Source organism: Pteronotus mesoamericanus, unplaced genomic scaffold (genome assembly GCF_021234165.1).
Source record: "Pteronotus mesoamericanus isolate MK-2021 breed Mesoamerican mustached bat unplaced genomic scaffold, CSHL_Meso_final scaffold_533, whole genome shotgun sequence".
Lineage (NCBI taxonomy): Eukaryota > Metazoa > Chordata > Mammalia > Chiroptera > Mormoopidae > Pteronotus > Pteronotus mesoamericanus.
Window position 1 is genome coordinate 5,014,856 of NW_026555320.1, and position 23,916 is coordinate 5,038,771.

Here is a 23,916-nt window from a genome sequence, read left to right on the forward strand (position 1 = left end):
AGGATTACCAGATTTAGCAAATCAAAATACAAGGTGCTCAATCAAATTTGAATTTTAAATAAACAACGAATACCTTTTTTAGTATAAGCATGTCCCCCTTTTTTTAGTATAGTTGTGTCCCATGCAATATTGGAAACATACTAAAAATATTTGTTGCTTATCTGAAGTTCATGTTTGACTGAATGTTTTGTATTTTATCCAGCAGCCTCACCCCAGGACCCCCGGGGCTGCTGTGGGGCTGCGACAGGGCGTGGGGCTGTTTCAGAGGTTGCAAGTTAGGTGTCGCTCTGTGGCCAGCTCCTGCAGAGGAGTCAGGAAAGACGTGTTTGCTAAGGCCTGGAATACCCTGTATTTAGCATCTAAGGATCCGCAGCCACAGGCCACCTCCTCTCATTTGGGGAGAAAGGGTATCTCCTAAGTCTCAGTTTGCAGTACAGAGGTGAGCTCTAAGGCTGTGGGGAGGACACGGCCACAAGCCACGGGGTGGGTGCTGAGCATGGACTCTCAGTGTCAGCAGCACTGGGAACCTCTGCACGGGTGGTTATGTTCTTCCTCTTGAAAAGAATCGAGGGTCACATGGACTAGGGTTGACTGTCAAAAATTGGGATTAAAATGCACAAGCGTTGGGCCGCAGTGGCCCTGGAGAGCACCAGGCCTTGGGCCTGCCCTGGGCAGGGAAGAGCAGTGGTCGAGCCTTTATGTGGCCTGGACCTTGGCTCCTCCCACTGGCAGTGCTGGGCCCTCAAGTGCCAGGCACTGGATTCAGGCCCAGTGCTTACTCTTCACTTCTGGTAGAGGACCTGCCCATTAGGCCGGGGTGGCTGGATGCTTGTCTAAACCTACATCTCATCTCCTCGAGCCTCTGGGACTTTCCTTCCTCCCACCCCCATGCTTTTGGGGTTACTCAAGACAAAGGATTGTAGTATCTGATGTTTAGGGGCCCTGGGAAGTGGCGTGCCTATTGTGCCCTACACCTGGAACCTGGATGCTCTGGCCTTCACTCCCAGGTGGGTAGTAAGTGGGGCTCCCAGATGAAGGCGACGTGTTCACACTATCCAATCCTCTCCCCAGGGCAGACACAGTGGATGGGAACCATTTGAAGTGAAAATATGAACATTATTTAATAACTGATCTTCTGTAATAAACCATTTGAAAATATTTTACAAGGAATCACACACACAATATTTTACAAAGTTTCTTGACTTTTTTTGTCGCTGTTGTTTTTCCGACTTGTCTGTACAAAATAGGACAACCACCAAAATAAAAGGGCAGAGAAAAGGAAATGGCCCCCCAGACCCCACAGATCCCTCGAGCCCGAGGTGAGGGGCAGCCAGGTCGGGTGGGCGATGAGAAGGATCAGACCCAGCTGGGGGTTGGACAACTACCTGATGGGGATTGTTTTGTCTGATTTTCAAACTTAAAATATATATTTATTTTTCTGTATATGTTTGATTCTTTTTTATTTTTATATTCTCCGTTGAGCACCTAACTACACTACAGTTACACACACACCCCCGCAAGACACGGCTGGCACCTGGGCTGGGTGTCCAGCATGGGCAGCCACCCCGGCACTAGCAGCGGGCACGGACCACACACACACCGAGAAAGCGACAAGCAACATGACATTAATTAACGGAGCCATTAATTAATGCATCCACCCTCCCCCCTCCTCCCAGTCCATCTGAGCCCCTTGCCCACAGGCCCCTGCCCTCAGTCCCCCACCAGCCCCCTCCAGCTGGGATGCCTTTGGAGGAAATGGCCAGTATGGATGGTGTGAAGAAGTGTGCCCAGGCCCAGCCTCTCTGTGTGCAGAGTGCATGTGTATGTGTGTGCCAAGTGTGTTCAGCGGGGAGGAGCAGTTTGGCCTCCTGGGGGCAAGGAGTGTGTGTGTGAATGGGAAGCGGAAGGGACGTGGGCACAGGCCTGAGTGTATAAGGGCCAGATTGGGGGTGGGATGGCCCAGCCAGGAGCAATGAAGTCACCCCGCTAAGGCAAAGGGCGATGTCTGGAGAGGGTTCCTCTGCCAAGGGGTGCAGGCAGTGGCATGTGGTCCCACTGGGGCCTGACACTAGTGATCAATGGTTACAATGAGCACCTGGGGTGGGGGTGAGGGGCACTGACGGGACACTGGCGGCTAGGGTGGGACAGAGGGGTCTTCACCCCCTGCCCCAGCATTTGGCACTGTTTGACATTCAGCTTTCAGATGGAGGACCAGCCGGGCTGCAGCTCAGATCAGAGGCGGGCGGAGAGCGGGAGACGGAGTGTGCACGTGAGCCCTCCCACCAAGCCCTCACCCAGCACAAGGATCGGGCCACCTCCACCCCACCCCACCCCGTGCGATTCGGTTTCCGTGTCCCCTTCAGGGTGTGTCTACGGGCGCCGTCTCTGCCCTCAGGGCTCCAGGTGTGCAGTGGGGCAGCTTTACTGTCCCTAACACCTGCAGGGCTTGGGGGGAGGATGCAGGCCCGAGAGGCGCCGCCGGAGCCCACGGGGGCTGTGCCGGGCCTCTCTCCTCCCGGGACAGTCGCTGGGATGCACAGGGCTCCAACTGCCCGTCTCAACTTCCTCCATGATTCCCAGCGAACCCAGGTTTGGTCCTAGGTGGGGTGGAGGGGCCTGGTTAGAGGGATCCCCGCGGGGCAGGGCCTAGTCCACCCACACAAAGGGGACCTGGGGCAGGGCGGGCGGTGGGGCCTAGTTTGGCACCAGTACTGTGTGGCTTCCCTGCCCCAACCCTGGGGGTGGGTTAAGTCCAGTGGGAATGAGGGGTCTGGGGACACTATGACAATTCAGCAGCAGATGTGGCTTGGGGGCCAAAGACCTGCGGCGCCCTCCTGTGGGACCTCCTCACCCCCAATCCCAAGGCTAAGACTCTAGGGGCCTGGCACGTTCAGGTCCCTCAGGGAGGGCGGGGGCGAGGATCGACGGTGGGGGGCGGGGCGAGAGCGGGGGCGGGGCGGGGCCGGGGGCGGGGCGGGCGCTCAGAGGCGGCGCGAGGCCTGGGCGTGCACTGGCGCCTGCGGCCCGGGCGGCAGGCCCAGGAGGAGCAGCAGCTGCAGGGACACCAGGATGCTCAGCGACGGCGGGAAGGAGGCTCCGCGGCCGCAATCTGAGGTATCTTCCTGCGGAAGAGACAAGGAGCAGGTCGGCCTGGCGGGCCCGGGACAGGGCCGCGCCAGCCCCGGGGGAGGAGAGCGGGCGTCCAGTCCCACCCCCACTCACCGTCGCGTTGTAGTCGAAGCAGATGTGCGGGCCTCTCCGGTATCTTGGTCTCTGCACCAGTTCGCACTGCTCCGGGCCATCCGCTGGGCATGGGTGGGGAGTCAAGGAGGCGGCAGCGGCGGCACCGAGGGGGCGCGCGGGGCGGGAGGGGGCGCGCGGGGCGGGAGGCTGGAGGCTGGGGGCAGGATACAGTGCGTCTCCTTCTGCAGCAGCCGGCCAGCCTCACACTGGCTGCACAGCGGCTTCTCGGCCACCACGAAGAGGAGGTTGGTGTTGGTCAGTCTCTGCGCGTGGAACAGCCTGGCGACGGCACCGAACGGCGGGGCGTTGAGGCCGGCCCCGCCCCCGCCCCGCCCCCTCACCCCGGCCCCGCCCCTCACCCCGGCCCCGCCCCCGCCCCCGGCCGCCACTCCGAGGCAGGACCCCTCCGCTCCTCCGCCGGCACCTGGAGCAGTTTCCACAATCGATGATGGCGTTGTAGGAGGCGTTCACCGACCCGAAGTAGTACTGCGTCTGCTTCATGACACAGCTGCTCTCGCGCGCCTCGGGGCTGCCCTCGGCCTCCGCGGGGTCTGCGAGGGCCAGGGCGCCTCAGCCACAGCCTCACATCCTGGCGCCGTTCGGGGACTCAGCCCCGCTCAGCTGTGCTCTGCCGTGAACCCCGCCCTCCCTTTAGGGTCAGAATCTGCGTAGATCCGACAAGGGATTTGAGAAGGGGGCTCCAAAGCCCGGCCTACCTGCTTGGAACCAGCTGTGGTAGATGAGGCCATAGAGAAGCTGCTGGAACAAGGACCTGCAGCGTCACCGAGAGGGAGTGGTCAGTAGGGGCCAGTGCCCTGCTCCACTTCCCCTGAGCCCTCCCTCACCCCCGCTCCTCACTAGAGCTCACCAGGCCGCAGCTGAGGTCCACCAGGCCAGGTTAAGGAAATCCGCGACGGTGGGCTGCAGCAGAGAGACAGGTGTGGGCTGCCCCTGCTGCCCGCGGAAGGCGACAGACACCCCCAGCTCCCTCCTCAGAGATAGGGGGTCATCTTCGCGCAGGTCTCCCAGGCCCCCCACCCCGGCCCCCAGTTCCAGGCCAGGCATTGCGGGGGGTGGGGGGCTCACCACAAAGACACCCCGCGGGGCGGCCCCCAGGTTGCCGGGGGGCGGGGGGGCACAGGCTGCCTGGTAGTCGTAGGACTCCTTGCGGGTGTAGAAGGAGTTGTTGTAGAGCGCCAGCATCAGGTTGGCATCCACCTCGCTGAAGAACCTGCCCACCTGGGGTGCAGGAGGGAGCACAGTCATAAGGCTGGCAGTGCCGCGCCCTGAAGGCTCAACCCCGAGCCCTCCTCCTCCTCCTCCTCCCTGCTTCCTGGCCCTCACCTGGTCCCACTGGTGGTTCTGGTTGGACAGCACCAGGAATCCCCCGTCATCAATGAGGACACAGAGCAGGTCCTGAGAGGTGGGCAGCAGGGAGGAAGACAGAGAGGGGCTTGGGCCAGACCTCCCTCCCCAGACCACGGCAATCCACTGGTTTAGGGGCGGGGTCACCACTCGGCCCAGCTCTGGTAAAGCTGGGGGGTCAGGGTGGCGATGGGCTAGGAGTCGCAGTTGGGACCGAGAAGCCCGGGATTGGGGGAAGCTGGGGCTTGGGGCACACGCACCTCGTTGTTGACCTCGCAGTCCATCTCACAGTGGCTGCTGGGGCCGCACTGCTGGGCAGAGAGCAAGGACCATGAGGTGCACGCCAGCTTCCCCTCCCATCGCCACCCCCCGACCCCCGCGGGTCCCTGGGCCATCTGCAACAGCCCCGGCCTCCCCAAAGGCACCGCAGCCGCTTTGACGGGAGGGCTGGTAGAAGTTCCTGGGGCTCCCGAACGGGTACTGCTGGGCTTACAGCCCCCACCCTGCACCAGTACCTTCTGAGGCTGGTCCTGGTGGGTACGGTTGCTGGCTAGCACCTTGAACTTCTCAGCCCAGGCCTCTAGATCCAGCTTAACGCCCACCACTATGGGGGAGAGCAAGGGGCCATCAGTGTCTGCCTGCCTGCCTAGGTGGCCCCCGGGCCGTTGTCCCTCCCTGCTTCCGCCATGGGCACTCACCTGCGGGCCTCAGGGTGCGCCCACCTAGGCTGAACTCCACAGCTGTGCTGATGAGGATGCCCACCGTGTCGTTCTCCAGCTCCAGGGGCCTTAACAGGGCTGCGGGTGGAGAGGGATCGGGGTGGGCGGAGTCAGGAGTGGGGGCTGGAGACCACACTGACCACTCCCTGCTGAGCCCTGAGGACCCAGGGGCCCAAGCCAAGCCTGACCGCCGCCCAAGCACCCAGCCAAGTGTTTAGCAGAGCCTGGCCTCTCTTCTCACCTGTCCCCATCTCAGCCTGCCTTGCATGTGAGGGGCCTTGGAGGGCAGAGCCCAGCCCTCCCTGGCCGAGCACACGGGGAGGCCCAGCTCCCCCTGCTGCTGAGCACCTGAGGGGGACACTCACCGTCCTGGTGTGGAGGCTTAAAGATGTAGCCATGGTTATCCAGGCTGCGGCGGTAGAAACTGGCATTGAAAGGCTCGGGGTTCTCCGTCCAGTCCTCAGCTGCCCTGGTCACCCAAGACAGGCAGATGACAGAAGGGGTGGCTTATGGGGGAGTGGTCTCAGCAGGTGCAGAGGCCTCTGGGTGGCAGGACAGAGGCTGGGTCTCAGGCAAGGGCAGGGTGTTGGGCAGTGGGGGAGGCCACTTACTTGTTGGGAAACACTCGAGTGATGCCACCATCAGTGGCAGCAAACACGGCCAGGAGGCTATACCTGGGGACCGCAGGGAGGTGAGGTCATGGGTCTGCTTTCGGCAGGGCCAGGCCCCTGCGGCACCCCCAGCCTCCTGCCTCCCGCCCCGGTCTCCCTGGCTGGGCGGTGCCTACGTGTTGAGATCCTGGTCCCGCCACACGCGCTCCACCAGCTGCTGTGTGATGCCCGTGTCCAAGATGAGGTTGTGCAGGAGGAAGTTGTTGCCTGCAGTGGGAGGGTAGGGCTGGAGGGGGCATCTTCTCGTGGCTCCCCGCTCACGTATGTCCTCCCCACACGGCTCCCACTGGAGTGGTCCCCCTGACCTGGCCAAGGCCTTGCCCTCGGCTGGGGCCTGCATTATTTCCACATCTGCCCAGCCCTTGGGTTCCCCGGGGCTGCCCCACTGGGCACTTACACTGCTTGGAGTCTGGGGTCACTTTCTCCATAAGCTCAATGAAGTTTTTCAGGAACTCGGTGTTGTTGTCTGAGGCATTCAGGTCCTTGCAATACTCTCTGGGGGTGGGGGGGGGCAAGAAGAGTGGGCTTGGGGGGCTGGACAGGGCAGAGGGTTGAGGCTTCCCAACAGGTCTTCTTGGTCGTTTGCTGAGAAGCCCAGGCCTCAGGGAGGGGCAGGTGTACAGGCTGCAGCCACTGCACGCCTGGCAGGCCCCCAAGTCTGAGTAGGGGCAGAGCGGAAAGGAGAATGAGGGTCTACTTCCTCCATCCTGGAAGGTTCTCCCTGCTGGGCATGGCCCTGCAGAGCCTCCCACCTGTCCTGTGTATCTGGACCCAGAGGGAGCACCTGGGGGGGCCTCCTGGTGGGCTCACCCACCTGTGTGCTGTGTGGGTCCATGGACACCGGCTCAGTCAGCCGAGTCTAAGACCTCACCTCGCCCTCATCCTGCCGCCTCCAGCTGGGTGCCTTTGGGCAACTCACTCAAACTCCCTGAGCCGTTTTTCCCCATCATACAATAGATGTCATGAAGTCAATGGGAACATGTTGGTTCTCGGACTGGCTATTACCTCTGCCTGGAATGCTCTCGCCTCAGAGCTGGACCGGCCAAGCCCTTCACCTCCTCCAAGTCCCCCGGCCTCAGAGAGCACGGGGGCTGTGGGGTGTAAGCTCTGCTCCCCCCGGAAGTTGTGGTGAGCAGGCCTTCTGCCCGGCAGGTGGAGCTGTCTCTCCTGTCCAACTCCTTGCTCCTACCCCTGCCACCAGAGACCTCCACATGGGCTCGTATGGCAGCACCTCTGTGGGAATTTTAAAAACGTGCTGCTTCTCCAGGCTCTGCTAGGGCCCACAGCTTGGTGAGGGCACCTGGGACTGGGTCTCAGCACCACCTGCTCCCTGGCCACCAGGCCCAGCTTGCACTTCTCTGTGTGGGGCCACACCTGATACACCCAGAGTGACACCAACAGCTGGGCTTGAGGTGCAGGCCACCTGCAGTCCACGTATGTACATTTGTATTTGTGGGTTACTTTATTCACTCACCAACATGTACTTATTGAGCTCTCCTGAGCCAAAGACACAGAGGTAACACAAACAGTCCCTGTCCTCAGAGAGCTTCCTCAGGGTCACGTGGGCCACGCAGGCCTTTTCACACATTCCCACAGACACTGATGCACACAGCCCACCCCACACTTACACTCAGACTCTTACAGTAAAACGCCCACCATGACTCACAAACACAGACGCACATTTACAGCGAGTCACAGAGAAATGTGCGGGTGCATGCGGGCGCATGCACACGTGGAGGTTGGGAGTGTCCAGAGCCCGCGTGTGGTGCCTGAGGGTGCCCATGGGTCTCTGTCAGCTGTACCCACCTGCTCTCATCCAAAGCCCAGGTCACAGGCAGGGCTTTACTACCTGGGGGCCCACTGGTTTCTTCAGATGTGGGCCACCAGGCATGGGGTGCACACGAGCGTGTGCGCGCATGTGTTCTATGAGTGCACTTGAGGACGGTCCAGGCTTGGACCTGCGCCAGGCCCTGACCCCCTCACATGTCCTAGCAGCTCCTCACAGCACCCTCCCTCCCATCCTGTGCTCAGTGAGCCACCACACCTAGACTCGGCATGCCGACAGGGGCTCTGGCTGGCTCGTCCCCGGACCCACACAAACACTGACTGACACAGGACAAGGACAGGGTGCAGGGTGGGGAGTGGGGAGGCACTGCAAACCAGAGCAGCAGCTGCCCAGCGAGGGGCATCCTGCGGACAGCCAGCCCGGGGCAGAAAGGGGTCCTCTGGATGCCTGAGAGGGTAGGGAGTCAGCAGAGGGTCCGGAAGGCTCCCGCCCTGGGCCTGGGGGGAGCCGGAGCTGGGGCCGCTGCTGCCTGGTTCAGCTACATGGCCCGGGTATGCACACGGCCGCGCATACGGGGCTATGCACAGGGTGGGGGGCGGGGCGACAGCGCACAGGACAGACACACAGAGCTCCGGGCGCAGTGCAGGAGGCGGGCCAGGGCAGTCGGGGTGGGGGAGGGCGCCTCGGCAAGGCCACACGCAAGCTACCTGGGAGCAATGAAAACATGTCCTTCAGACTCAAAGCTGCTGGGGAGCAGGAACTCAAAATCTGCAACAGAAATGGGGGTTATCCGGCGGGGGCTGGGGAGGCGGGAGGCCAGGGGGCTCCGAGCTCAAGGGGCTGGAGGGACAGGGAAAGGGGTGGCTTGAGGGAGGGGGAGACACCAGCAAAGAGGGAACCCGCCACTTCCATGTTCAAGTTCGAGCCAGAGAGAAGGGGTGGGTGGGGAGGGGCGGAGGGCCTGTGGAGACTAAAGCATCGCAGGAGGAGGGCAGTTATAGCCAATGTTGCCCGGGCCCGGTCCTCTGTCGGCAGTGAGTCCCTTGGCGTGGCTGTATATGCTTCCATACGGCTGTATAGCACATATACACGGACACACACACACACATATATATACACACACTGCTATATATATGCATGGTCTGGGGGAGGCGCCAGTCTCGCTCTTATCGCATCCATAATGGAAAAAACCGCATGCTGAACTCCCTTTGCCTCCACAGAGACTTTGAGGAAGGGAATTGGCTTTTGGCCGCAGATTTTTATCTCTCTTTCTTTGCTGCAGCTGTTTGCATTTTGGTAGGTCTTGCTTTTGTTCTGTGTCAGGCACCAACATGGCCAAACCGAGGGGGTTTCTCACGGGCCCAGACAGTCCAACCAGAGACGGTGTGGGCAGCTGGGGGCGGGCTGCAGTGCATTGTGGGGGCGGGTGGGCCTCCCTGGGGTAGGAGCTGGGGGAGGGGAGGCCTAGAGGTGCTGTGAACGTTCCCATGCCACGGGAGGAGAGTCTGGGAGTTGGGAGGGGTCCTGAGCATTGCTTGGACCCGCACTCCTGCCCTCTTGGGCTGGAAGCATGAGGGCAGGTGGGGAAGGAGGGCTGGGTGTCCCCCTTCCGAAGACCTGTCTGGGCTCCGAGAAGCCAGGGAGGAATGCTGGGGGCTCTGGGGAAGAGATGCTGCTGAGGACCCACCGGTTGGGCCTGTGTGTGAGTGACATGACCGTGCCTGCATGTGTGTGTGTGTGTGTGTGTGTGTGTGTGTGGAAGCACACACGTCTGCGTGAGGGTCTGTGTGAGTGTGCGTAGGCGTGCGGCCGTCTCTGTGTGGGTTTGCGGGGGAGCCTGGGCGTGTGGCTGCTGGGCTCCTCTGGGGCCTCTCCCTGTCCAGCGGGGCCGGCCACCTTGCCGGCCTGCGTCCGGGAGGCGTCCCCCTGCCGTTGGCCTGCCGCACCCGGGCAGTCCCCTGTGCCATCCGTTCACCCAGGTTCTGGCCTCTTGGTTGCCCCAGGGCTTTACTTTTGTGGAAGAGGGGTCCTTCCTGTTCCCAAATACTCCCACAATGCACTGCACAATTCCAGGGAGCGGGACTTGGGGTGCCTGGAGGGGCCGGGCAGTCGCTGGTTGGACTGTTGCTTTCTGAAAGGACTGTGAGGCAGGGTTTGGGCACAAGCCGACAGGGAAGGGGTGGGGGGGAGAGGAGGAGAAAGAAAAAGGAGGCAGGGAGCAGGAGAGGGGACTACGCTATGGTTGTCATGTTACCAGGGCCCTGCATTTCTGGGGTCCCTGGGAGGGGAGCGGGAAGGGGAGAAAAGACAACTCAAGCCAGTGGAAGTAGGGCGTGTCCCCCACCCCGACCCGGTGGGGCAGCTGTGTCCTCTTTGCTAGATTGGGTTGGATGTGCCTCTAGGGCTTCTCGGGGAGCCCCTGCTTCCAGGCCATGGGGACCAGGGACAGGACATCCCCTCATGGCTCTCCATGCCCTGCCTGCCCAGGTGCTCCTTGGGAGGGCGCGTCTCTGGGCGCCAGTGGCAAGACCCTCGTGAGCTGCCCTCTCTCCCCCTTGTCCTTGCCGGGGTCTGAGGCCGCTGCCTGTCTTTCCTGGAAGGCTCTGGTCTGGGTCCCTCTGAGAGCCAGAACCTCTTCCTTTACATCCAGCCTGGTTCTTGGACTGGCCCTTGTGGTCCGGACAGATCACCTTCCATTCCCAGCCAGGCCCCCGTCCGAGTCTGCCTTCATTTTGCAGGGGACACCGTCTCTAACCTGACTGTCCCCTCACCCTCCTCGAGCAGAGGGCACCCCAGGGCAGGGCCCGGCCGGCGGCCTTGGCAACATCTCTGGGAGCAGCGGGAGCAGCTGGGGACAGGATTTCAGCACCCTGGCCAGCGCCCACGATGGCTACATGGGCCTTGTCTTTAGGTGGCCTGGCGGCGGCCCTATTCGACACCCGCCTCAGGGTCAGGGCTTGAGGCTTGCTGCCAGCTCCTGCAACCAGTGCCAGAGATCAGAGAGGGGAGAGCTACCCAGAGGAAGCCCCTGCAGCTGGCCCTTTCCCATAAGCGTCACGTAAGTCTCTCTGAGGACTGATGTGCCCCAGCATCTCAGGCCCCAGCACTGCCGGGTGGGAGGTGGTGCAGAGCCATCCAGCCCTGTCCCCACTGTTGAGTTGTCTTGGAGGGACAGAGAAGGGGGGGGGGTCAGGGGCCTGCCCAGAGGGAGCAAGGAGGAGGAGGAGGGGCCCTGAGCTCTCAGAGCACACTGGAGAACCACCCTGCGGGTTGGGCCAAGGGAAAGGGCCGCTGGCTCTAGTAGGGATCAGAGGAAAAGCAAGAACTGGAAGAGCGAAGGGGATGCTGGGAGGGGGCCCTGGAGAGAAGGGGTGTGGCCGGTCCTGGGCAGGGAGGGGGGCAAGCAGGGGCGTGAGGGCGGGCGGGGTGGGGAGAGGAGGGTGCACTGGTTCTGAATATACTTGCCCTTCAGTTTGCTGATTGGCACTGGGACAGTCCACCAAGAGAGAAAGCGAGGAAAACAAAAACAACACAAACACAAAAACAAACGAAAAGGGGGAGGGGAAGGGGAGGGGCACAAACAATATTTTATTCAATGGCTGTTTGAATGAAAATATTGTGTCTTATCATCATACCGAAAGGAAACTTCTTGCAAAAAACGACATGAGAGAGAAAGAGAGAGCAAGAAAACTCAAAGGAGATGAGCCCCAGCGGGCCAGGCAGGTGGGGGGCGCCCGGTGGGGCCGGAGCCCCAGCCTCCCTCCCCGAGACCCGGGCAGTGGGCAGGCGGGGCCACAGGCTCCGGGAGGCCCAGGGTGAAAGGGACATGCAGGGATGAGCTACAGGCAAAAGAGTGGGAGAGGGAGGAAAGGAGGGCGGGCAGGCGAGGGGGACAGAGGGAGAGAGGCCGGGAGAGGAGGGCCTGGGGCAGGGCCGGGCAGGGAGGGTTCTGGGTAGTGGGGAGAGGAGGCAAAGTGGGAGAGAGAAATGGAGAGAGCGAGCAGAAGGGGAGGAAAGGGCAGGAGACAGAGAAGACGGGGGTCCAGGGAGGGGAAAGAGAAGAAAGGAGGGAGAGAGAGAGAAAGAAGGAAGGGCAAAGAGAGCAAAAGGGAGAGGAGCAGAAGACAAGGGCAGAGGTGAGGAGGAAGGTGAGTGGGGATGGGGGGAACGCAGAGGGGGCAGGGAGGCCTTGGGGTGGCGCCACAGGGGGAGCGCTTCAGGGAGAAGGGGAGAGGATGGGAGGGGGGTGTCTTCCAGGAATGCAGCCCCCAGGGATGCGCGGGGGGAGGCAGGCTAAGGAGGGAAGACACGCAGTAGGAGGAACCAAAAACAGAACCTCAACGAAAACCATGAGAGGATGGGAGGATGGTCTGGAACCGAATCTGAGAAGAGGCGAGCATGCAGATTTCCACAGACTTTCCGGGCTGGTGCCCCAGCCTCCGGGTGCCTGGGGGTGGGCAGACTGGGCAGGAGGGGCTGCCCGGCGCAGGCGACTGGCTCTGCTGCCTGGGGCCAGCCAGGGTGCGGGGCAGAGGCGGGCTGCAGGGCACAGGCAGGGGCTGGCCACTTACACTTGACCTGCAGGATCTGGTCACTGAGGTTGGCTTGGAGGTAGAAGGTGCTGTAGGGAGGGAGCACGAGCCCGAGGCTAGGAGGGGCAGGGGAGGGGCAGAGGTCACTGCTGGGGAGAGGCTGGCCACAGCAGTACCCCCTCCCCGTGGCTTTGGAGCTGGGTAGGGACCCAGGCTGTGGCCTCCTGTCCCCTGACCACCCGGGACATCTCTCCCTGGTGGGAGATTCATGGCCTTGGGGCCTGGACCCCCCATTCCCCAAATTCTCCTGGAGGCCTGAGAACTTCCAGGCCCAAAGCAAATCTCCACCCTGCCCCTCAGGCCCAGCAGCCTCCCCCAACGTACCAGCTGCCTGGCTAGCAGCAAACTCACAAGGGGCAGAGCACTGGCAGTGAGCTAGGCTGGGGCGGTGCTGCTGGGAGACTGGGGGCTGCAGCCCCCAGAGACTCAGGCCACGTGAGGCCAGCTGAAAGCAGGTCTAGCACTAACATGGTGGTGGGCGGCTCGGGCTGCCACTGGGGTGTGAAAGAGACACTGGCACTGCCTGGCCTGACCTGCTGGGGACCCACTCCCAGGCTGTGCAGCCTGTTGAGAGCAGGCCTGTGAGTGTGCCGAGGACAGCGTCCTGGGCACAGACACCCAGGGACACAGTCCAGGCAGGAGGGACGTGAGAGGGCGGAGGGCCGGGGGGACGCATCAGGTGCACCGGCTCCTCTCTGTCCTGTGCTCCCGTCAGATGGTGCTTATTCCTGAGGGGTCGGCAAGAGGCCCCCGGGGACTTAGTGCCATGGGGTGAGAAGTGAGCACCGCTGGCAGCAGGTGCACACGCCCCCCCGCCCCCCCCCGGCCTCACTCACCTGTAGTTGGTGTTCCTTATAGGCATCCAGGTGTAGTTCCGTGTCACCTCGTCTATGTACCTCTGGGAGAAGAGGCTGGGTCAGGTACTTGGGCTCCCAGGCGGGGTGGGGTGGTGGGGAGGACGACGACTCTGTCCCTCCTCCGTCACCTTCTCACCTCATCCAGGGACTTGACCAACGTTCTTATCTGCTTGTGGCCCCTATTGCCATCGATCATGCTCCGACGGATCTGGAAGAGCCAGAGATGTGAGGGGCAGTGCCCTGCCCTCCTCTGCTCTGGGCGCCCTGTCCTTCCTCCCCGCCTTCCTCACCTCCTCCTTGTTCTCATCCTCTAGCTCCGCATCCAGGAAGTCCAGGGTCACGGGCTCCCGGAAGTTGCTCTGCGAGAGGCGGGGCAGGGAGTCAGGGGTCCCCGCCTCATAGGGCTTACCCCTCCGCTGAGGCCACCCTCACAGCTCACCTGGGGCTTGAGGTTGGGGTGCAGCAACACGTAGCCGTTCAAGTCGATGGCGAACACATAGCCGTTGGCGCCAAGCTGGAGGTATAGATTGGGGGCTCAGAGCCTGGAGGGCTGGGCAGGGGTTCCCCAGGCTCTGGAGACCTTCCACATCCTGCTTTCCATGCCCGGGAGGGGTTCCATCTCCCTGCCTGGGCCAGGCGCCACATGGGGCCCCCAGTCTGCTTCTCAAGCCAAGCCCAGCAGGCTGCTGCTGCTCACCAAGCAGCCTCGGCCCAGGCTGACCGGCTCTGGGGGACCACCAGTCATTGGCAGCCTGCCCATCTCAGCCCACCCCAAGTCTGATGGGGCTGTCAGTCAGCCGGACGGCTCCGCCTCCACTAGCCCCACAGGCTGCTGCTGCCCCCTTTCCCCCTGCCCCCGCCCCGCCCCGCCTCCTCCTGGTTCCCGGCTCAGTGGAGCGCAGGCAAGGAGTGGACTCTGGAATCCCACAGGCCTGGGGCGTCCCTTCCAGCTGGAACAGGAGGAGGAGGAAGTGAGACCCTGGACCCACTCTTACCCCTCGGCAGTTTTTGCAGCTCACGGAGCCCAATGACAGGGGCCGCCCTTGTGTGGCTCAGGTTGAACGTGGTGGTCACACATGCCTCACCCCCACCCCTTTCACAACCAAGACCCAAACTCCCTCTGCCCCAGGCCCTGGCCAGCCACGCTGATCCTGCAGGCCCTTTCTGTGGCTCATGATTCTTTCACCTTCAGACCTCTGTCCAGAGAATTCCCTCTAAGGTACAGCTTCCTCCCCTTTCTACCCAGGACACGCCTGCCAGGTGACAGTCCAGCGGGCGTCTGACTGCAGCCCACCGGCCACACCCGGCCCGCCGCCTGGGAACGTACAGCCATCAGCTAAGGGTGGCTTTCAAGTTTTTAAATGCTTGAAAAAGACCAAAGAACAACTGTATTTCATGATATGCGAGAATCATCTGAAATTCAAATTTCAGCGTCCACAGACAGAATTGTGTTGGAACACAGCCACGCGCGTTTGTTTGTTTCGTCTGTGGCTGTTTTCCCAATACGGCCACAGAATGGAGTTTGAACAGGAGCACTGAGCCTGGCAGGGCCTCTGGTGGCCAGAGTCTGGCCCTTCATGCAGGGAGAACCCCCGCCCGAACCCCCACTCTAGGCCCGAGGTCCCCTCCTCTGGGAGCCTTCCCTGACTGCCTGAACTCAGAGGCCTCCACGGGGTGTTCTGGTGGCCATCCGTCTCCTCTGCAGGGCCTGGCCGAGCCCTCTCAGGGGGCAGGACTGGGCGGACTCACCGTGTAGTTGGGAGTCAGTCTCTTGATGTCATTCAGAGCCACATCGATGCCCATCACGCCCAGGATCAGCTGGTTCTGGGGGCAGAGGCGGGGGTCTGCAATGGGCTCCGTCCCAAGGTCCCCAGCGGCTCTCACAAGCGGCCGCCCCTGTGCACTTGGCAGGCCGGCCTACCCCTCCTCCGCCCTAGACCTGCTATGGGTGGGCACGCCAGACCTCCCGGGCATGCCTTGTCCTCCCCAGTGCGGGGGGCAGGGGGGCTCACCTTCTTCTCCCCAGGACCGTCCTGTGTCAGGTTGAACACTGGGAGCGTCCCCGTGACCACCAACCCCAGCCCCTGAAGGGAGAGGGGGAGGGCCAGTGGGTCTCCTGTGGCCAGCCACGCCCCCACCCCAGTGTTCAGAGCAGGGGCTCAGGTGCAAGCCACCTTTTTTGCTCCACTATCTGGTTTATCCACATCACGGTGCCCTCAAGGGACATGACCCTACGGGCTCATCCGTGGGGAAAGGTCACCAGCCCCGCCCCTTCCTTGCCCAGGGGCTTTACCAGCGCATCCTCATACACATTGGTCCATTGCACCTGCTTGGCCTCCTTGCCCGCCAGCACCATGGGCCTGCCCAGTACGTCTAGATATTCCTGGGGAGGGCGTGGTGGGCAGGGGTCATGAGCCTGTCCCTCCCATTGTTCCTTCCCTGCTCTGCCTCCCGGTGTGACATCAAGCCACCAGGGGGCGCTCTCACCCCACAGCAGCTCATCACAGGCGCTGAACCCCCAAGGGGCTGGGAGGAGGGGGCCCCCCACTGTCTCACCTGTGTGTTGATGCGGATGGCGCCGATGGAAGGGATCTCAAAATAGTAACCTGCGAGGGAAGGTGAGGCAGAGGTGGGCCTGGGCGATGCTCAGAACGCAGGGCACAGGGGCCTGTCCCCTGGCGTGTGTCTGCAGCCCTGACTTGCCCCTCAGGCTCCCTCTCTTTGGTGTCAGTCCCCCTGAGGCCCGAGGTCCCTCCTTCTAGGCTGGCTGTGACACTCAGTGTCCGCCCAGGGGCCCGGCCCAGAAGCAGGGCGAGACAGATGGGCCAGCAAACAGACACAGGAGCAGACGCGCTGGGAGACAGAGGGACGAGGACATTCGGACAGATGGGCGAAAAGATGCTCAGTCAGATGGACAAGTTAGCCAGGCAGAGAGGCAGAGGGACAGCCCCATGTGGGGGAAGACGGACAGACAGCGGATGAACAGGCAGCTGGAGCTACGGAAAGAGGACAGGAGGCCAGCCAGCCTGAGGGAGGGCAGGATGTGGCAGGCAGGCGGGGCCCGCGGTGGGGGGTGGGGGCGGGGGGGGGCACCTTTGTTGGCGCAGGCCATCCACTGCAGCGGCGTAACGTCATAGTTGTGCTGCCCCACGGAGAACGTGAACACGCGCACCTGCGGGGGCTCGGGGTCATTCCTGCCACCGCCCCGGGCCACAGCCCCCACCCCACCGTCGCTGACTCCCCCCCAGCGCCGGGCTGAGCCTCACCGTGCGATTGGGCCAGTTGTACTTCTCAAAGACGTCCTGCACGCGGTCCTCGCCGCCGTCTGTGAACATCATGATCATCTTGTTGCAGTTGGCACGGGTGATGTTGGACTGGGCGAGAGGAGGGGCGGGGTCAGGCGGCTCCTAGCCCCTTCCGCCCCGGGACAGGCCCCCACCCTGGTAGGCCTGACCCTCTGCCCTCCCCCGCCTCCCCCTTCAGAGGGTGCTGTCAGCCTGAGCTGCCTGTTGGGTGCTAACAAGGCCACTCGCCTGGACTTCCTGTGTCACCAAGCCCAGGCTTTGCCTGCCCCCCACGTCCCGCCCGCCATGGGGCTCACGTTCTGCAGCTGGTCGAAGGCGTACTCAAAGCCGGCCTTATAGCCCGTGGTGCCCTTGGCCACCATGCCCTGCACTGCTTCCTTGAACACCTTCTTGTTGCGCACGTTGGCCTGCACCAGGTGTGTGAAGCACGACACGGGCTGCGCCTTCTCATTGAACTGCAGGGACAGCGAGGGCGGTGACTGCGCGGGGCAGCGAGGGGCCGCCCTCTCCCGGCCCACCCACCGCCTGGGCACTCACTGAGGCTACGTTCACGTAGTCGTCGTCAGACAGCGTGTCCAGCATCTCGCAGACGGACGTCTTCATCAGCTTTAGGGTCAGGCCGCTCACGCTGCCACTCCTGGGGAGGTCACGAGGCGCCAGGTGGGCCTCGGGCGCTCTCCTGCCGTTCCCCAGGGCGTGCCGGGCAGCAAATGCTAGCCCCTGGCCCTGCCCCTCCCCACCTGCCACCGTGGCCCACTCACACATCCACGATGATGACCATGTCCTTGGGCGATGAGGCCCCCTGGATATACCTGCCCAGGAGAGGTTCCAGTCAGGGCCAGCCCCCCCCGGGACCTTGTGAGTCCTTCCTTCACCCACATATTGATTCAACGTGTTTCCATCGAGCATCCCCTGCGTGGGTCATACAGGGTCCTAGGCACTGAGGATGCTGTGTTTAATGATTGACCAGTCCTTGCCCGCGACACAAGTGGCCCGGTCCCCCAGCACATAAGCCACCCTAGGGAGGGGTGAGCAGGTGATCCCGAGAGGGGGCTGGAGGTGTGGACCCTGGTCTCCACGGCCTGTTGTGGTCCCTAGTCCAGGGTGAGGCCCAGAGGGCAGGGTCCTAGCTGTGTGTGGGGAGGGAGAAGGTCACAGGCGAGGCGGAGCGAGGGGGGGCTCAGACACGTGGGGTGGGGGCCGAGCCCCACAGAGGATACGTCCACCCTTGGGAACCTCCGCCCCGTCGGCCCCGAGGGGGTGAAGTGCTGGGCAGCGGACGGGGGCAGAGCAGCCGGGAGGCCTGCCTGGGTGATGGGATCCATTTTCCAGTGGCAACGATGTGTGAAATGAAAATTGGATAGAGCTGGCTGCACCCTGCGCGAGGCCCGGAGATCGGGGGGGAGGGGAGCAGGCGGGAGATGTGGGGAGTCAAGGGGGTGTCCCTGCCCAGCCCCTCCCTGCTTGCTCACCAGGGTCTCCTTCGGACGTCGTACAGGTCAATTTTCTTGGGGGCTCGCCATGGGGTGGCTGTAGAGGGGAAAGGAGGTGAGTGGGTCTGGCAGGATTTGTGGGAGTGGTCAGGCGACTCTGCAGCCTCCGGGGAGACCACCCCGTCATGCCCCCGGAGTGGGCAGGAGGAGGTGGAGGGTGCGGAGCTGGGCGGTTGGTGAGGCGGGCTGGCACCCACCTGGGTAGTAGCGGGTGACTCCAGTGGCACTGCCGAAGACCTGCCACAGCAGCGTGGGGTCCTGCCTACGGTTCTCCGTGAACACGTTCTCCAGGGCCTCCGTCCAGTTGAGCTCGTTGAGGATGATGGTGGCTGTGGGGGAAGCGGGGGGCTGGGGTGGAAGCACCCAGGCTGTCCCTGCTGGGCCTCGCCACCACGACACCCGTGCACATGCCTCTCACTCAGAAAGCTTCACCTGTCCGCCTCCTATCCAGGCTCCCCCTCATTCCCCAGGGCTCGGTGGGGCTGCATCAGCTCCTCCAGGAAGGCCTCCTGGTCCTCACCCCCTCCCAAGTCATCGAAGAAACAGTTCAGCCCACCCTTGAGCCAGGCCCTACCAGGAAGGGCAGCTGTGACTGTGGCCCCTGGAGAGGGACCACCTAGGTGGCAGGGAGTTGCAAGTTGGGATGCGGATCCAGCACGCTGCCTGGAGCTGGCAGCCGGTCCCCTGGGAGCTCACCCACTCAGCATGCACTCTGGGCTGCAGCCACAAGAAAGCAATTAAGGGCTCGATGATGGGGCTGGAATTATTCAGCTATTAAGGTACCTGATAAGCTGGAAGCCACTCAGCTCCATGATTAATCAACTGGGGCCAGGAGGAGGCAGGGGCGGGGGTTCTCAGAGGGACAGGGTCTGTGCCATGATCCTCCTCCAACCCAGACAGTCACGCAGGAGCGCGCGCACGCATGCACGCACACATGTGCACACACACAGCTCTCACTCCCCAACAGGTATTCCCGCATCTAACCTTTGTGGTTCCCGCCAGGTCCGTGGTCCCCTCGCCCCCGCTGACCTGCCCAGCAGCCCTATGACTGCCATGGGCACGGGGACGCACGTGCTCATACCTGCACACCACCGGGTCCTGTCCTCACAGCCCTCCCCGCCCCCGGCCAGTTACCCCACCCTCCCTTTCCCCCAGCCCCACGGCTGCCCACGGCCAGACCCACCCCGCGCACCCTCACAGAGCAAGGCTCCTCTAAGGTGAACAGGCTGCAGGCCGCTGATCCCTCCACCTGGGCAGGGACTCAGGTGGCCTGAGCAGTGGCCCCGTCCCCACCTCAGGACAGCCCTAAACCTGCTGACGTGTGTGTGGTGCACGCTCGCACATGTGCAGTGAACTTGTCTCTGCATGTGGGACTCAGGAAACCCAGCAGGAGTGCTGGCTGGCTGGCTCAGGTGGTTGGAGCGTCGTCCTGTACACTGAAAGGTTGTGGGCTCAATCCCCGGTCAGGACACGTACGAGAAGGGGGACGATCAGTGTTTCTCTCTCACACTGATCTGTGTTCCTCTCCCCCCACCTCTCTCCCTTCTTCCCCTCTCTCTAAGATCAAGGACTGTGTCCTTGGGGGAGGATAAAACAAAAACAACCCAACAGAAGTGGGGCACCTGCTGCCGCCAGGTGTCTGTATTCCCCTCTCCCCTGGGGCGGTTTCTTCCTCAGTTTCTTTGACCTCCTTTCTTCCCGGGCAGAGCCCTGATGCCAAAGCCCCTCTGCCCCACGGACCTTAGCAAGTGAAAACCGAGAAGGCCCAGCAGAGGCCCTGTTCCCAGCACAGCCTCTGAGCAGGACACCTCTGGAGCAGGCTTAAGACACTCAGGCTGCTGGCTCCACCCACAGCCCCGTCCTGGGCGCCCCCCGCCCCCTCCCCCAGTGGGGCCTCTGAGGTCTAGTCGGCTGCCTAATCCCTCCCCCTCTGCTCTTCCTGCCCTCTCTCTGGCCCTGTCGCCTCCCTTAACTGACCATAACGTGAAAACAAAACACATTTCCAGCTTTGCGCGTGTCTACTGAACAGTATGTTATGGTCCTGTTCCTAATATAGATACTTAGTGAGTTGAACAACTTCTATTTTTTTATTTAAGGGAAAAATAAAGCCAGGCTCTCAAGTGCTTCACACAGCGCTGTCTGTCCCGGGAGAGCTGGCCTGGTGAGGCCTACCCGTCACTGGGCCTCAGTTTCCCTGACTGTGCACTGTGGGCCTAGAGCAGATTGTCCTGGAAGGCCACTTCAACTGCTGGCAGAGGGGCGGCCGCGACTCGGGGCAAGAACCTAGGGAAGACGACCAGCCCGGTGGGGCTCCTCCGGAGGTGTCTGACTCCACGCACACGCATGTGCGCGCACGCACACACACGCAGCCACTACCAGACACGCTGGTGCAGGCGCTCTGGCTCCGCCCTGGAGAGGGCCCGCTCCTCGCCCTGTGCACCCCCGCGCCCCCATGCATGCTCTAGGATCACGCTGAGTTGGGAAACGGGGCCCATGCCCCCTCAGGCAGGCGATTACAGATTTAATTAAAAGTGACACAGTAAATAAAAAACATATAAAATGTAATTTGTGTGGGTAGCGAGGGGTGACTGGGGAGGGCGGTGTGGCTCCTGTTTTAATTAGGGTGTCTGCCTGTGATAGTGCCCCTCCGCTGGCTCAGGCAGGTGGCCTGCAGAGGGGCGGGGACAGCACCCACCCTCACCCGCTCGGGCTGCCCAGGAGGCCTCCCTGAGGACCCCGCGGGATTCCACACACTCTGGGATGACCCAGGAGCTCTGGGACCTCTGTCCCAAGACCATCCACCCTGTGGATACCCAGGATTCTGAGGCTACCCTGCAGGTGACCCCAAAATTATGTCAGAACCAAGAGACCCCAGAGCCTTAAGTCCTACTGTTAGAGCATCCCATCTAGTGTTCAACTCTTGGCCCCCTCCCCCTACACTGCTTAAGACCTTCAGTAAGTTCCTTCTCATGTCTGACTGAAATCCTTCTAGCTGTAGTGGCCCAGTTTCCCCATTGAGCCAACCCACTCTCCTTGGAGCCTGGAATCTCAACTACCTTCTATGCAATCCCCCTTCCCCCATCCTCCCTCCCCAGGCCAAGGAGGAGGGGAGTGTCACAGTGTTGGTGTGTGTGAAGCGTTGTGCCCTGACCCCCCCGTCCCCATGTCCATCCTTCCTACATGGGGGCAGGGCACGCGGGAGGGTGGGGGGAGCTGCTTGGGGGTGTGCGTGCATTCCTGTGGGCACGTGAGCACACACGGGAGGAGGCAGGGCCCAGGGTGAGAGGCTCCATGTTTTGAAGCTCCTGTGAGGCCATGTCTGAGAGTCACTTACGATGCCTGCGTTGAGGGATGCTCAGAGGTGAGCTCATGTGACCTTGGGTGCAGGGGGGCTGAGGGTGGGTGGCACTGGCCAGCAGCTGGGACCTGGCAGTGCCCGGGCAGCGGGCCCTGGCCCCATGGTGTACAGGGGCTGCTGCTCCCGACCCCACGCACTCACAGCCTTTGTAGATATCCGTGGGGATCTGCACGGCTGTGTACGAATAGTTGACCTTGTTCTTGAAGTTGGAGTCCTCCACGAAGTCCAGCCTCAGGGTGCTGGCCTTGGACGCCCTCTCCACGTCCTCACTCTCAGGGTCATCCTGCAGAAGGGGGCACCCCACCATGGCCACGTGAGGGCTGGCAATGGTGCGGGGGGGCCAGGAGGCCAGAGTTGAGGCGGTGGGGGCATTTCAGAATCAGAAGATTGCAGGGACAGAGAAAAAGAGATGGAGAGACACGGGGTGTGGTCCCTCGCCTGGGGGGCCTGCGACTGCCACATGCCCCTGCTCATCCCGCCCACCATCCCCACATCCTTGAGAACTAATTATCAACCAAGGAGGAAATCTTGGAGCCAGAGAGGACTGCCGACCTCTGTCTGCAGGACGCGCCTTGTGCGATCACTGGAGGAGGATGCGGCAGCCCTTCCGGGGAGGTCTGCGGCTCCCCACCCCCAAGGGCCCTGCCCGTACCCTGCCTGCAAGGAGCCCCAGTGGCAACAAGGAGAAGGCTCTGGCCCCGTCTGGGGGAGGAGCATCACCCCCTGCAGCAGATTGGCTCTGGGGGCAGCGCTCCAGGGCATCCTGGGGAGAGTGGGGCTGGGGTTTAGCATTGAGACCGGTAAAGGCCCCCGTTGACTTTCTAAAATGAGCTGCAGCCGTCTGACAGGTGCCAATTACTGCATCTCTGGCCGGGCAGGCTGGGCATGCGCAGTGCGCCCCCGCCCACCACCACAGGCTGGCAGGAGTGGGTCCGTTACGACAGCGTTGACGCACAGCCGGGAGGGGGGGGCAGGCACGGGGTGCAGGTGCGAGAGGGGGAAGGGAAGACGGTGGTGGAGAGTGAAGGGGAGACAGGGAAAAGGCAGGCAGGGCAGGGGCAGGGGCAGGGCCAGGGGGCCCTGTGCCCTGGGAGGAAGCTGTGGAAACAGCCGAACCGTCCACGTGCTCCCTCTCTGCCCTACCAGACCCCTGGGGCCGCCCTGGGCACCAGGCTCTGCTCATTTCCTCTCCGCACGGGTGGCACAGTGACAGCGGACCCCACGGCTCACGGGGTCCTGGGCACCCCCTCGGCTCCTGCCTCCAGGTGTCTGCACGGGCTGTTTTGCCTGGGCAAAGGTGCCGGTGCCGCCCCAGCCCGGGAGCGTTCCTGGAGAGAGCGCGGCGGCTCAGAAGGGTCTGCAGCAGAGCCCCTTTCATCTCTTCAAGGGTGGGTTCTGTACGGGGCCACCGCAGCTGCGGCCTGCCCTCCCGGTGAGCCGCCCCTCCGCCTGCCTTTGCGCACCCCGTGAGGACCCTCAGAAGCTCAGGGCTGCTGCGGAGAGCGGGCAGCCAGCTGCCTGGCGGAGGCCAGAGCGGGGAGCCGCCGCCTCTGAGGCGTGAGCCACTCACGTTCTGTGAGGAGGCGGGGGAGGCTCAGGAGAAGAAAGCCCCCGAAATGTCAGCGGCAGATGAAGGGCGCTGGAAAATTTAATCTCCCAACTTTCCCAACTAATGTGACATTTGGATTCCGTTCTGATAAGCTATCAGCTGGCGAACTTTTTCCTTCCTTCTCTTTCCCCTACCCCCACCTTCTGGCTGGTAATTTAAAAGTAAATGGTCTAGAAAGATCTCTAACTGTACCTCTGGCAAAGATTAAAAAAACAAAACAACACAACAAGCAGGGGAGTCGGCAGCGTCTACGTGCAGGATTTATACCGGGCCACGCTGGGCTGGGCTTTCAGGCTGTGTGACCTCAGCCCAGCCGCAGCCACGATGGATCTCCCTGCCCGGCCTCTACCCCAGCAGATGCCCAAGGGGCTGGGGGTAGGCTGGGTGTCCTGGACACGCTGGGGGTTGCTGGACACAGGGAGTCTGGGGTGCTGTGGCGGGGTCCAGGCTCGACCCCAGCCGAGGAGCGCCTCAGCACGGGCCCCAGGCCCAGGGGCTTTGTGCGGTGGGCAACGGCAGCCTCCCGGTTTATATTTAATGCACTGATTGCTAAAATTACAGCCCGCTGCCGAGGGGGGGTAAGGAGTTAGATTCAGGGTCTAATTAAAGGTTCGCTCTTCATTTGAATTTCAGATTCCAGCTTTAATTTTAGCAACTTCGCTGGGAGCCACGGAAGCTCAGCCGAGGGGGAAGCATGCCGGCTTTAGCCCACCCGCCCCTCCCCTTGGGCCCCCTGCCCGCCTGGCCTCCCTAGGGCTCACCCAGGCCAGCCCAGCACCAAGGACCCTCTGCAGGGGTCCCCTCCTGCCTGCCCACTTCCTGGTGTCATTGGACAACCCCTGCACCCTGCAGGACACCCCTCAGGCCAATTGGCCTGGGAGACGAAGCCTGGCTTCTGGGGCGCCCGCACTGGCCAGC

At 62.4% G+C, this 23,916-nt stretch overlaps 1 protein-coding gene across 2 annotated transcripts in view; it reads right to left on the reverse strand.

Moving 5' to 3' along the window:
• Window positions 1–2,981: 2,981 nt before the first annotated feature.
• Window positions 2,982–23,916, reverse strand: part of CACNA2D2 (calcium voltage-gated channel auxiliary subunit alpha2delta 2) — a 121,185-nt gene continuing 100,250 nt past the window's right edge. Inside the window, exons 6-38 of one of the 2 annotated variants that reach the window (XM_054594691.1) lie at window positions 21,531–21,672; window positions 18,229–18,360; window positions 18,011–18,068; window positions 17,300–17,350; window positions 17,076–17,175; window positions 16,835–16,993; window positions 16,500–16,607; window positions 16,327–16,405; window positions 15,790–15,839; window positions 15,527–15,616; window positions 15,246–15,317; window positions 14,983–15,057; window positions 13,673–13,747; window positions 13,524–13,592; window positions 13,370–13,441; window positions 13,213–13,274; window positions 12,356–12,432; window positions 8,492–8,552; window positions 6,396–6,493; window positions 6,115–6,205; window positions 5,939–6,001; window positions 5,693–5,796; window positions 5,307–5,405; window positions 5,124–5,212; window positions 4,869–4,916; window positions 4,588–4,659; window positions 4,330–4,482; window positions 4,112–4,164; window positions 3,960–4,015; window positions 3,668–3,794; window positions 3,413–3,522; window positions 3,223–3,305; window positions 2,982–3,122 (exon numbers count right to left, since the gene is read on the reverse strand). In XM_054594691.1, the coding sequence (XP_054450666.1) occupies window positions 2,982–3,122; window positions 3,223–3,305; window positions 3,413–3,522; window positions 3,668–3,794; window positions 3,960–4,015; window positions 4,112–4,164; window positions 4,330–4,482; window positions 4,588–4,659; window positions 4,869–4,916; window positions 5,124–5,212; window positions 5,307–5,405; window positions 5,693–5,796; window positions 5,939–6,001; window positions 6,115–6,205; window positions 6,396–6,493; window positions 8,492–8,552; window positions 12,356–12,432; window positions 13,213–13,274; window positions 13,370–13,441; window positions 13,524–13,592; window positions 13,673–13,747; window positions 14,983–15,057; window positions 15,246–15,317; window positions 15,527–15,616; window positions 15,790–15,839; window positions 16,327–16,405; window positions 16,500–16,607; window positions 16,835–16,993; window positions 17,076–17,175; window positions 17,300–17,350; window positions 18,011–18,068; window positions 18,229–18,360; window positions 21,531–21,672 (2,919 nt within the window). Of the gene's footprint in view, window positions 3,123–3,222; window positions 3,306–3,412; window positions 3,523–3,667; window positions 3,795–3,959; window positions 4,016–4,111; window positions 4,165–4,329; window positions 4,483–4,587; window positions 4,660–4,868; window positions 4,920–5,123; window positions 5,213–5,306; window positions 5,406–5,692; window positions 5,797–5,938; window positions 6,002–6,114; window positions 6,206–6,395; window positions 6,494–8,491; window positions 8,553–12,355; window positions 12,433–13,212; window positions 13,275–13,369; window positions 13,442–13,523; window positions 13,593–13,672; window positions 13,748–14,982; window positions 15,058–15,245; window positions 15,318–15,526; window positions 15,617–15,789; window positions 15,840–16,326; window positions 16,406–16,499; window positions 16,608–16,834; window positions 16,994–17,075; window positions 17,176–17,299; window positions 17,351–18,010; window positions 18,069–18,228; window positions 18,361–21,530; window positions 21,673–23,916 lie in introns of both variants that reach the window. The other variant, XM_054594690.1, reaches the window with a different exon arrangement.